Source organism: Labeo rohita, chromosome 9 (genome assembly GCF_022985175.1).
Source record: "Labeo rohita strain BAU-BD-2019 chromosome 9, IGBB_LRoh.1.0, whole genome shotgun sequence".
Taxonomy (NCBI): domain Eukaryota; kingdom Metazoa; phylum Chordata; class Actinopteri; order Cypriniformes; family Cyprinidae; genus Labeo; species Labeo rohita.
In genome coordinates this window covers 17,170,344-17,184,299 of record NC_066877.1, presented here as the reverse complement: position 1 = coordinate 17,184,299, position 13,956 = coordinate 17,170,344, and the positions used below count along the sequence as shown (strand labels likewise).

Genomic DNA, 13,956 nt, shown 5'->3' with positions numbered 1-13,956 from the left:
TTATTCAACCATTTCTTCTCTTCCATGTCAGTCTAAAACGCATGTATGTGGTGCTGCTGATGCAGGAGCCGATGTTCTAAGAACCTGGATGCACCTGCAAATTGTTGAATAAAGTCGTTATGTTTGTTTTCTTTGCACACAAAAAGTATACTTGTATATTCATTAAATTACGGTTGAACCAGTGATGTCACATGAACTATTTTAACAATGTCCTTACTACCTTTCTGGGCCTTGAACATGGTAGTTGTGTTGCTGTGTATGCAGGGTCAGAAAGCTCTTGGATTGCAAAAATATTGAAAATATGTGTATTCCGAAGACGAAAAACGATCTTACAGGTTTGGAACGACATGAGGGTGAGTAATTAATCCCAGAATTTTCATTTTTGGGCAAACTATCCCTTTAAGTATACAGTATGTGTATGTACTTCAATCATGTCTATCAGAAAAAAAAAAAAATTAATTTATAACCAAAATTCTGCATCATTGACAGAATTTTTTTATCAGTCAGTTTTTTATTTATTAAGGTCGTCCGTAATTTTGACAGATTGCACTGAGTGTGATCTATTGTAAAATTGTAGCTGTAGCTGTAATTCCCACCCCTGTCCAGTTGGCGAGTGCGCTCCAGTGTGGCAGCAGAACAAAAATAAAACTGTCACGAATGTTTTCCTATGCCTTTGATTACGCACAGGAGAGTACACAGAAGCACAACGATCTATCACGCCACATTAAAGAGCGCCAAAACGGTATTTATTGCTTGAATTCCTTAATGAAATGGACAGAATTTTAAATCTGACACTCTGTTTGATATCAAAAGTAACACAAAGCCTAGCCTATTGCTATTTGTTTATTCATCAACTGAAAACAGCACAGACCAAAAGATTGATTGTGATTTAAGAATCGATTTTGGTTCATTAAAATGAGAATCTGTTAAAATCGAGAAATCGATTTTTATTTGTTTACCCAGCCCTAGCATATTTTGTTGTTTTTAACTGTGCTGCCATCCTGTAACTTAGGTTCATGATTAAAAATTCAAATGTGAACTGTTTTATTCTAATTAAAATATGAAAATTATAATGATGGGTATGACGGAATTTTTACAACCCTGTCCGTCAAAATGACAGAAAATGTTAAAGTCTAGGGCATCCTCTATTATATAATTATATATGTATATAAATATATACACACACACACACATATATATATATATATATATATATATATATATATATATATATGTATATACTGTATATATATTCTCTCTCTCTCTCTCTCTCTCTCTCTCTCTATATATATATATATATATATATATTAAACACTCAATGCAACTTGACATATAGGCCAATATATAAATATGTGATGTCAGGTTGAGTTTTTGTGTGTATCTGGAGTGTGTCTTAATCTGCGTGTGGGTTGTGTCAAGAAAGCATTTATGATCTGACTGGCACCTGCACGATTCCTAATCAGCAAGGTGCAGCTGTGGCTGCTGGGAATCAGAAGTCGTGTGGGTGGCATTTTCTTCAAAATGAAATAACCTTAAGGTGATTTTTTTTTATTCATGTCATTCACTGACCCAAAAAACATACGTACCAGAACACACCTACACAGGGAAACACACACACACACACACACACACACATCAAGTGATTTAAATCAATTAAAGAATGCTTTGTAAACAGTTTAGTCTTCATGCCGGAGGGCTTCATCTAACCCAGAACTAACTACTACGCCCACCTAGACGAGTGTGAGTATCAATCCTCCGGGGGTTGAGTTTTTGTGTGTGAGAGTGAGAGAGATGGGAAAGCCAGGCTCGATGCAAAGTTCTTTGAACTTTAAGTATGAAATGCCAACTGTCACAGCTGCTCAAAAATGAGAGCGTGTGAAAAAGAGAGAGAGGGAGAAATTGGGAGAGAAAGCTGGCATAAGAGGCACGAGTAAAGAATGAACCCTGTTTGACACTCCTTTCATGTATTTTCTGGGGTTCTCCTAAACCCTCTTCCGAGCTGATGCTAAATTATTCACATATGTCACATCACGCCTGTAATCCTAATTAATGAATCATCTCCGCGATACATGGCATGCTCATTAAAAGAGGGCAGGACAGAGTCAAGGAACAAAGGCGAAAAAGATTACTGCAATTAAAATGCCAAAATCACCATATATAAACAAATTCCCTCTGTTTTTATCTTATAGCTTCCTTTTTTCTCCCCCTTTTCTTTTTACCTTGTGCTAAATTACTTTTAGATTGACGGGTAGTAGATGAAATGATCTCAGATGCCTCTGATCCAGCCAGAAATTGGCAGTAAAACTCAGTTTTTCACTGACCGCAGCGATGTCAAGCATTTGCCATGTTTGCTTCCTGTTGACTACGGGTTCCTGACCCTCGATGATTTTTTTTTAAGCTGTTATGATAGCTTCACCTCTCTGATAGGATGATTATCTAGTCTGGAGGCTAATTCAGTGCATGTACTGTATATTTTACACACATAAGCATGTGTGACACTTCATTTGAGTAATACGGTCTGCAGGCACATAAATATGTTGGTCATAGTAGCTGAAAACGCTCAGCATGTTACAGCTATTATGATCTAAAGCGGTCACTCTGGCCACTTAAAGATTTCATAGGAAAGCTTAAAAATGTATTATGTGTTTCTCATACTGTGTGTATCTAAATTCATTTTCTAACAGCACACCGACATGTGAGATATATACTCTCTCAGGGTGAATGTAGGTACCAACAGCGGTAATGTTTTTCTGACCTTCTGGTTTTTTCTGCTAGGGTACAATTTCTAAGTACTTTATTGGTTTTTACAGCTGTAATCTAAACTGCACCATAAAAGCATCATAATTCTAGAGCGCGTTCTTAAAATCAAAGATCTGCGGAAGATTTATGTGCAGTCAAGGCCAGTTGGCTAGTTTCTGCATGTAGCTATGCTTTATATTTCTTTTGAGAGTGCCAAGAAAATAACATGCTTTCAATTTCAAGAACAGAGCATTTGGAAATTGCTGGAGTGCAGGCCGTCGCTCAGTGTGAAATAAATCTATTGAAATGGTTTATCAGTGGAAAGGTCCCTCGTCGGTTCTGATCTTCACAGTTTCGGCAAGAACGGGGAAATCACGTGACCGTGTCATTTCCTTTTTGCGGTTGTGCTCTTATCCTCAGGTGATCAGAAGAGAATTAGGGCAGAGAGAGATGAGAGAGTGGGAGTATCGTTTCAGATAATTCACATCTTACTGATAGTTTAAATGTACATGTACATTTAAAGATAATGTTCTAAAATGGATAATAAATTATATTTTAAATTCACAAAAAAATGCAAAAATGTAATGTGTTAAATAGCAGTGATAAGTATAATAAAAATAGAGTTCTATTAAAAATAAATGACATTGAATAATCTAATTTTTTTTTTAAGTCTATAATATAAATAGATTTCAATTAGGGATGGTGGAAAAATTGAACATTTGAATCATGATTCAGTCTTCTAGCGATTCACAAATTTCAAGAATTGAACTGATTTTCTAGTTAATATAATAATAAAAGCCTAGGCTTAATAATAATAACATGATGTTTTCGGGAAAAAAACAGCAACAGCAATGGAGGAAGAAAAACAAATACATCCGGCTCCATTTTCAGCAAGGGCAAGTATTTAGGCCTACTGATCTTTTGTTATTATTGGAAGTATGGATGCGTCCGAATCCGTATTCGCAAAGGCACGGAAAACAAAAACGCATTCTACGGAGCCACTGAACGGTCATGGTTAGCCACTTAGTGGTAACCTGTTACATTAGAGTACATACAATTTCTCTTACCACATAAAGTAAGGAGAGGTGACTGATAGGATGATGGCGAAAGATTTGCAGATCCTGAGCACTACTGACAAACATCTAATCTTTTTGTGGTAAGTGCTGCTGCTCCATAATACACACAGAGTATGTGCAATTGCGAATCTCGAAAGTGAAAGTAAAAAGCGAGTATATTAATAATGGCTCCCTGAAGACAGCAATTTATATACAGGATTGTGAGAGAAGGCATTGAAATTTTTTTTTTCCCTCCCATGTCATATTTATTCCGTTTAGGGGTTCCAAACACGGATTCGCACACATCTCTAATGGGTAGTGTAAAATATTTTTGATTTATTAGGAAAATAATAGTTATTAGGAAACACAAAATTGCACAAATCGATTTGAATCAAATACCTAAAGATTCCCATGCCTAATTTAAATGGTAGAAATAAATAAAATAAATACAATTAAAAGTAAATAAAACTGCAAAAATTTATATTTCATAGTATGAGTGTATCCGAAATCCAAAATCTGCAGAAGTCAATAAACTCTCTTAAATATACAGTGGGGATGAAAATTCCAGAACAACTTATAATTTCCTAAATATCAAGGTCACTGCTTAGTCCTGTTTGAAGTTATCCTAACAGGAATATAAAAGGGTTTTTAAAGCATATTTCATAAATTAATTGTATTCTGAAGCACAGTATAAAAAACCCCAGAGATATTTGAAAAAGGGCGTTCTCAAAATTAGAGAACACTTTCCTCCAGGTTATTGGTTTTAATCTGGCGCCTGGTGCCAATTTCCTTAATTATATGACAAACCCTGTTTAACTGGCTCCAATTTTCACTGAGATTGTAAGACGGCAGGCTGCTTTAAGGTGACTGAAACCCTGCGACAGCAGGTTGTCCAGATTAAGGCCAAAGGGATGACATTTTCAGCCACTGCAAGAGAAGGTGGTCATTATTGCAGCTTTACAATGACACTAATTCATTCAAGTCCCTCAATGTGGACTGATTGTCCACATAAGACAACTGCACAAGAAGACAGGATAATGCAGAGACTTTCAATGGGGAAATGGTTCAACCCTGCAGCTGGAATTGCTTGTCAGTTCAGTGCTGATCAGGGTAAGGATCTGTTTCGGAACATTTAAGAGAAGTCACGCTCTGCAGTGACCAAACCTCTCATCAGCAGAAAGAATCAAAAGGCTAAGCTCACCTTTGCTGAGGAGCATGTTGTGTGGAGAGAGAACTGGTCCAAAGTTCCCTTTAGTGATGAGAGCAAGTTTTATTTATTTGGGTCTGATGGGAAACATTTTGTTCAGCGTCAAACTGGGGAAAGACTGAAGCTCAAGTGCCTAAAGAAGTCAGTGAAAGGTGGAGGAGGAATTGTTATGGTTTGGGGGATGTTTTCTGAAGCAGGCGTACAGCTACAACCTCCTTCAGCAAAATGCAGTTCCTTCCCTGCATGCATCTCCCTATCAGCCTGCAATTTTCATGCAGGACAATGCTCCTGTCACACTGCAAATCAGGTAAAGCAGTTCCTTGAAGCTAAGAACACTGAAATAATGAAATGGCCAGCCCAGAGTGTTGATCTAAACTGACTGGAAAGTTATGGCTAAGAAACCCACTACAGTTACCAAACTATGGAAGAGAGTGAAAGAAGAGTAGACCAAGTGATGTCCTACAGCCGCAGATGTACAGCTGTAACCCTCCAAAATGTTTGTTGTGATCTTCTTTCATGCCACAGTGGTTACTGTTCTCTAATTCTGATCACTGTTTTCCACAAAATAAAAGTTTTTATTGAAATGCATTGGATATTTTGTCAAACATGTTAGTAGAACAGTGGTGCACCTACAGCCTCAAATTTTAAGCAATGTACTGTAGATGAACAATATTTCAGAAAAAAATCAAGTACAGATTGTTCTCTAATTTTGATCTCCACTGTAATTTAGTAAAATAATTCAACTATTAAACTTTAATAAAAAATGTAATGTAATAAAATAAATAATATTAAAAAATATATATATATTGAAAAACAAATTGCAGCAGTTAGAGAAAGCTTCAGACATGATTGAGTGTTAAGCAGAACAAGGGCATCCACCTTAACCATCACAAGGTTAGACTATATTCTTTTGCACTCTATACAAATCAGTAGGCTTGGTCTTGATGTGTAACTGTAAATCAAATCAGTTTGCAAGTGTGCGTCACCATAGCTGTAAATCTTGCTCTTTTCATGCTTCATCGGTATGTACTTACGCTAAATTAGTTACGAATGAGTTCAAATCACTTGGTTAAAAAAAGTAATTTTGTATCACAGGGGTGATTACGACTCACTTCATCTTAATATTGGAGGTTAGCTTTTTGTCTAGCGTGCGAACATTGAGAGTATTATTAAGCCTTTCAAATCAGTAAGCCATTCAGACTTTAGTGATGATTCATACCGGTGGACGTGTGATCAAGTTCCCTTTCAGCCAGACAGATTTGGTCTTCATATATAACGTGTGAGTCATTTGACAAACTAAAAAGTTCCTCTGGAATCCAAAGACCGGCTCTTGACTGATGCTTATAAACTGACTCATAAAGATTGTGGTGCCACTGAAAGTATAGTTGTGTCACAAAAGACATACTACTATGTACTGTTCAGAGTATGAAGTTTTAAGATGATTTTGTCATTATGAGCCTATTGGAGTCTAAGGAAAGCGTAACAGTTGAGTGCATAAAGTACATTCACTTCGTTTAATTTCATGGTTAAGTAAGTGAATCACAGGAGTACGTGAAGTGCCGAAATTGTGATGGACATTAGTTACGTTCATCTTTGGTAGCTCCTTTTATTCTCAGAATTACAAGAAAGAATTGTGAGGTAAAAAGTCACAATTGTTTTTTTTTTAAAATCCCGTGGCACAAACAGGCTTCTATACACCCAACAGTGAATATTTGGAAATATTAGAAAGCTGGAGAATCATAATTGTTCAAATGATTACTCTAGCTGCTATCATCTAAGGCACAATGCTTCTCTCTTAAATGTTTTGTGTTCTCTGTCAGAAAAACAATAAAAACTGTTGAAGGTAAAATGCCTTTACAGATGGCTGATGGAGAGAGATTGATTGTGTTCTTCCTGTTCTTCAGTACATTGTGTTTTTGCTGTTAAATTAAGTAAGCATTCCATTCCATGCTCTGGTAATTGTCTGGACAGCCTGCGATTTGTCTTTAACAAGGAGACACTAATGTATTTTCTGCCGTATGTGGTCATTACAGTTTATTTAGTTTTTAGAGAGGACGTGCTTATTGGTTTGCGATGCTCAACGTGACATGTTTCCATGGAGTTTGTCATTTCATCCTGATCACATTTAGCATGCAGTGCCCTGGAAGTAGGCGCTGAATCATGCGGAGTGGTTTATAAATGATGGCAGTACTTAAGGTGACTGAAACAGAAGTTGGTTTGAAGTGAAGGACACCAAAAGAATAAAGTTCACTAACGGCCCATAAGTATAAGCGAGCCGAGAAGGCTAGGGGATATAATGACAAATAATTTGATTTCATGGGAAATTAGATAGTGTCATATGAAAGACAAATTAAGATTTTAGTAGAATCAAAAAAGCGTTATTGTAACTGATGTAATGTTATCTGATATATATCACTGTTAAGCAGGACACTGATATATCTTTTGCAGCTGCACATCCTGCACTATAAATGAAAGAGTGTCCAAAACTCGTTAGTATGCGCCAGGGTACAACATAACCATCAAGTTCTAATTTAATCTTGACTAACTATACATCAGTAGAAAAATGTAACACTGCCTGTTTTGGCCCTTCTGTAGACAATCTTAGTCACAAAGTTCATCCTTGTCACAAGGGATAGTTCATCCAAAAAGCATGATTTTCTCACCCTCAAGCCATCCTAGGTGTATTTGATTTTCTTCTTTTAGATGAATATAGTCAGAGATATATTTAAAAATGTCCTGGCTCTTCTGAGCTTTATAATGGCAGTGAATGGGTGTTGAGATTTTGAAGTCTAATAAAGTGCATCTGTCCATCATAAAAAGTGCCCCAACGGCTCTGGGGGGTTAATAAAGGCATTCTAAAATGAATCTGTTTGTGTAAAAAAATATCCTTATTTAAAATGTTATAAACCGTAGTCTCTAGCTTCCGCTAACTGTCGTACACGTGTTCACGTGAGAGTGCCGTTCCAGTGGATGACATGGTCGTAGGTGTGGTGTAAGAATATGCTAGTCTCGCGAGAACCAGGTTTTGTTTACAGCAAAGGAAAACCAGTCTCCTCTTGGTTTATATTGAAATCCTCCAACATTTTGCTCTGTCCTCTGTGCTTCTGCGTTTGTCACTTCTCACTGGAGCTTACGCTATGCCTACATCTTACGTCATCTGCTAGAATGCCACTCTATTGTGAACACGTGTGCGACAGTTAGCGGAAGCTAGAGACTATGGTTTTGAGTTTTAAATATGGATATTTTTCTTACACAAACATATTGCTTGAGAAGGCTTTATTAACCCCTGGAACCATGTGGAGTACTTTTTATGACGGATGGATGCACTTTGTTAAACTTCAAAATCTCAACAGCCATTCACTGCCATTATAAAGCTCAGAGGAGCCAGGACATTTTTTAATGTGACTGCGATTATATGTCTGAAAGAATAAAGTCCTATACACCTAGGATGGCTTGAGGGTGAGTAAATCATAGGGTCATTTTCATTTTTGGGTGAACTATCCCTTTAACAAAGTACAAACATATTGAAGCATGTAAGCTACATTGTCAAAGTGTATATAGATAAAGAGAGAAAGAGAGAGAATTATTATTCATATTCAACTAAATGATGTGATCTAAGAAGCAGATGTGCTGTAAAAATGACTCACATTTTTGTGTGTTTGTATTATTTCAGAAAATTTAACCCTGAGGAACACTTTCTCTCTACCAACAGCACTTGAAAATGGTTGTTTTTCTCACTGTCCTCACTGTTTGCTGACTTTTTTTTGTTTAACTTTTCAGATGTGACAGCTCCTCTGGTCACAAGGCTTTCTAGGTTAGAGAAGTGTCCAATGATTGCACACTTCAAAACCTTAGCAAATGTATTGCTCACCTACTGAATAGTGTGCATTGAGACATCCTACTCAGTGAACAAACTGCTTTTTACTGTATGGCACTTGTAGAGAAGTAAGCATGTTTAGATTTGAAGTAGCCTAAATTTTACAGCTATCATCCTCAGATTTAAAATAGAACATAGAGGGTGTTTATACGCATCTAGAAGACAAGTTCCATATTTCTTAAGTAAAAATATGCAGCTTTTCAATAACTTATGGATCACTGTCGAATAAATTTGCCCTTACATTTAATTAAATGATCTGCAAATATAAGTCTGGAAAGTTATTTCAAATGAGCACGCACACACTACCAGGCTTAGTCAACACACTTTAAAACAGATTTACATTTCACAAACGTCTTTCGAGCGCCCCCTTTTGGCCAAAATGTAGAAGCGCAGACCACACGAAAAAAAACGTAAGGGGGCGTGACTTTACGCTACGCTAAGCCTGACGTTACACTGAACTCTGGATCCTTTAGCTGTAGCGGTAAGTGCTACAAAATAATATCCAGACCGTTATCTCGCGTGAAGAGGAGTGTTGCACGGGAGCTAACTAAAACGTAACTCTATAACTCAAGTTTTGGCATTATTTTAAACGTCTTAAGGCGCTTCTTTGAGTCGTTTTCTGCAGATCCTGCAAATAGTGCTGTGAGTTTGGCAGGCCAGTTGCTGTAGTGCGCATGCGCAGACTCCATGAGTCCAGACTGTTAAATATGAATCGTTTAACAAAATTATTTGACAAGCCTCAAATAGTGTTCAGATACATAAAAGGCGAATTCAAAAGATCACTCTTTATGTATGGAAGTCAGTTTATAAAGTAATGTTTGTGGATACGTTTGCATGCGAGTGCCGAGTGATTGTGTGTGAAATATGATCTTATAACTCAAACTTTGATTTTTTTTTTTCTCAGCACAGTAAACGGTGCAATGGCATTAACGCAGGTTTCTTCTAATAAGTGCTGCGATGGATATCAGAAAGTGTTCGAGCATGACAGGTGAGAGACCGTACGCTCGCTTCAAACGCCTGAATGAAATGTTCACCTTACTGCTTTTAACATACACTTTATTTTTAGCTCCGAGTTAAAATGCAAAATGAAGTTCGGCATTTACCTTCCTCCCAAGGCTGAGAGCTCCAAATGCCCAGTGCTATACTGGCTTTCAGGTGCTTGACTTCATTTCGTTTCTCTTCTCTGAAAAAGCTGTTAATGAGTCTCGCTGCTATTTCTGTGTGCTGCGTACTTAAGTATACTTTTAGTTAGATATAAATTGTTGGACAAATATTGTGGATAGTGTCTATTTACATTTATGCGTTTAGCAAACACTTTTATTCAGAAAAATGAAAGCAATTTGTTAGAGCCTACAGTATTCTTTGCACTGCACGTTACGGTTTGGTCAGTTACCTGGATGGGCGGCCATATTGGCGATACTCGGATGTAAACAACAGCATGGATTGCACTGTTAATGTACTACTGAATATGTTGTTCAGCTAAGTTATGCTGTCTAAACCACAGAAAAAGTGTGGAAACTGCTAAATCTTATAGCAGGAATGTCCGCAATATTTTGGTAAACTAAAGTTAATAGGTGGTAAAGATACGTACGAGCAGTATTAATTAATATATTAGTGTAATATGTCACCTACCTGACTGGATATGATAAGAACAAACACGGATGTTGTCAAGATCCTTTTGTTCTTCAGTTTTTTTTGCACTCTGCTCCTTGATTTGTATAACTTTTGGTGGTCTATAGTACTCCAAATGTTTTCCCGGTTTGACCCATTAGTACAGCCCAAAACATGACAGTAAATGACCATTTTCAGCAGCAATAATCAGCAAAATATGCGGGTTTAGGTTTGCATTGTTTACATTCAGTGCCACCAATATGGCCGACTGATGATGCATTGTGAAAACACTCTATACACAGGCAGTATAATGTACTTAAAAATGTATTTACCCATCCACTGTGTTTTGCAGGATTGACATGCACAGAGCAAAACTTCATCACTAAAGCAGGGGCCCAGCAGGCGGCTTCTGAAAATGGGATCATCATTGTAGCTCCAGACACCAGTCCACGTAAACATCTAAACATTTACAGTTTACAGTCTTGCTGGTCCATCTCTGGAGACATTATACCCTATGACTGTGACTTCTGCTCAGCCTGGTCCTAGAGATTCATAGGTCAAAATATAATAATTATGGAAACTGAGATCCCTTGGGAAGTCAGTGCATTGCTGCAACATATAGATAAACAAATAAGGATCTCCCCTGAGGATCAAATAGCATTGTGACTTCCCAGTTTAGTTCAGGGACTGGAGTTTCCCACCAGATTGTCATTCCACTGCTTGGAAAAAGGCCAGTTAAAGCATAAATCAAATGTAAATTATTATTATAACATGTAAGTCTGCACTGTTGCAGTAAGAAAGTGATAAACCGTTGGTTATTGTTATTTCATGATCAGAAATATCCAATGCTAATATAGCTTCTTTAACACGTAAGCACATGCTCAGAAAATGATGATTCTGCTCTGGTCAGGTGGCTGTAATATTGAAGGTGAGGAGGAGAGCTGGGATTTCGGGACAGGTGCAGGGTTCTATGTCAATGCCACCCAGGAACCCTGGAAGACAAACTACCGCATGTATGCGTACGTCACAGAGGAGGTGTGTGTACTTTATATGTTCCAAAGCCTAGTTCAGTCACTATGATAACAAAGTGATACTCTAATAAGCATTTATCCACCTTATTCTTTAACACGGAAGTAAGTCTATGGGTGAGGCTTCCGGTTCATTAGCTGCTATTAGGGAAATAACGAGAAGAATAACAACGTGCGGTAAACGATAAAACTGTTTGCACTACAAACCAGTGTGTTCATAATAAAGATAATACATTAAAATAATATGGTAAGACACAGCAATGTGCAATATCAAGCAGCAAAAAATAGCTGGACATGAATGAGACCACAAGCCAGACCCTTAAAATTTACAAATGGTCATGTTCATTCTTACAGGAAAAATAAGGTGGATATGAATGAAAAATTTTACAGTTAAATATTAAACATTGGCTTTTGGACTCAGCGGCTTCATCACCCTTCTCTTGTTCTCAGCTCCCACGACTGATTAATTCTAACTTTCCTGCTGATCCTGAGAAAATGTCTATCTTTGGTCACTCCATGGGGGGGCCACGGAGCTCTCATTTGTGCACTTAAGAATCCTGGGAAATATAAGGCATGTATATATATGACATTACATACACTGCTTCATCATGTAGTTGGTTCGAATTTAAATATTCAATATGAATTGTTCACATGTGTCTGTTTCAGTCTGTGTCAGCGTTTGCACCTATCTGTAACCCTATTCAATGTGCATGGGGACAGAAAGCTTTTTCTGGCTATCTTGGGTCTGACAAGTCCACCTGGGAGGTGAGAGACAGTTATATGTGGTCATTATGAACTTTTCTTTATTGTTTTGAAAGAATGTAATACTTTTATTCATTAAGGATGCATTAAAGTAATCGGAAGTGACTGTTTAAAATATAAAATGTTACAAAAATGTTTCTCCTCAAATAAATGCTGTTCTTTTGGACTTTCTATTCATCAAAGAATCCTGAAGAAAAAAGTATTATGGTCTTCATAAAAAATATATATAATTTGTTATACATAAAAAAAAATCCTACTGACCCCAAATGGTGTAAGTGTATATAGAAGTGTATTTGTTTCTTAATCATTGATTTCACATATTATTATTATTATTATTATTATTTTAACCTTAGCACACCACATTGTTCAGCATCAGGAATCACTTTGTCTCAATTGTCTTCCTCTGTCCTGTCCACAGTTGTATGATGCTACTGTATTGGCTGAATCATATTCCGGTCCTGAGCTTGATATTCTGATTGATCAAGGCCGCGATGACCAGTTCTTGTCTTCCAGTCAGCTGCTTCCTGACAATCTGATCGCTGCCTGTTCCAAGAAGAAAATTCCTGTTGTTTTCCGCCTTCAGCAGGTCAGTACTGAACCAACCCATGATGAATAACAGGAACTGCATGTAGGGAAATCTAGTTGATTATACAGCACCTTGATGATTTGTGCAGATAGTCACATGCCTCAGCATTTTAAAGCAAAAGAGGTACATACCAGATTTTTTTTCTCACTAAAATTATTGTGCTGAATATTTGTATTGAATGTTTGTGTGTTAAATGGTAAAAATTTAGGCATTTTCACTTGTGGTCTCACATTGATGCTTAGACAGGTCTTTGGATTTTAATACATTGGCTTTGAATATTTTAAAGTGATTTATCATTAATTCAACAAATCCAACTACACCAATTCAGGACTCACGATTACATATCACAGTTTAGCCCTTTATAATGGTGTATATATTTTAAGCCAAAATCAGAGCTTGTTTTTCTTTTGCTCTATCAGGGCTATGATCACAGCTACTATTTCATCTTCTCCTTCATCAACGACCACATCAAGCACCATGCCAAATATTTGAATGCGTGAAACTGCGTCATGAGTATGGCAACCAGCCATTGTGCCTTGCAGACCATAACCTAACCACACCTACAGTATCTACACAGCTGGAAATGACATCAGAGCCATGTCCTAACTGGTTCACTATCCCTCAAAGTGCAGTGGAACTCTTTGTATTTTCATATGCGTAGCTAATAGGGTGTTGTTAGGATGTAGAGACATTTGCAGTTCTTTAAATAAAGGCTTGTATAAATAAAGGGTTGTGATTTTGTACTTGTTGTTCTTCAGTGAATGATTGAATTTCCTTCTGGATACTTGTTTGCGCACAATTATTCAGGATGTTATTAACAAGCCCTCATTTCACACTAAATAAAGCAGGGTAAATGGTTTAGACATCTAATCAATGTAGTTTGGCAAATTTTAAAGGAGAAGTTCACTTCCAGAACAGCAATTTACAGATAATTTACTCACCCCCTTGTCATCAAAGATGTTCATGTCTTTCTTTTTTCCTTCAGTTTTTGAGGAAAACATTTCAGGATTTCTCTCCATATAGTGGACTTCTATGGTGCCCCTGAGTTTGAACTTCCAAAATGCAGTTAAAATGCAGCTTCAAAGGGCTCT

General features: G+C 37.1%; 1 protein-coding gene across 1 annotated transcript; it reads left to right on the top strand.

The window, feature by feature from the left end:
• The first annotated feature begins 9,495 nt into the window (after window positions 1-9,495).
• esd (esterase D/formylglutathione hydrolase) lies at window positions 9,496-13,818 on the top strand. The gene is given in 10 exon segments (XM_051118404.1): window positions 9,496-9,520; window positions 9,783-9,866; window positions 9,945-10,033; window positions 10,842-10,940; window positions 11,400-11,524; window positions 11,968-12,036; window positions 12,038-12,088; window positions 12,184-12,282; window positions 12,698-12,865; window positions 13,285-13,818. Coding segments are annotated over 9 exon segments (849 nt in total). The 5' UTR covers window positions 9,496-9,520; window positions 9,783-9,798; the 3' UTR covers window positions 13,366-13,818.
• The last annotated feature ends 138 nt before the right edge of the window (window positions 13,819-13,956 follow it).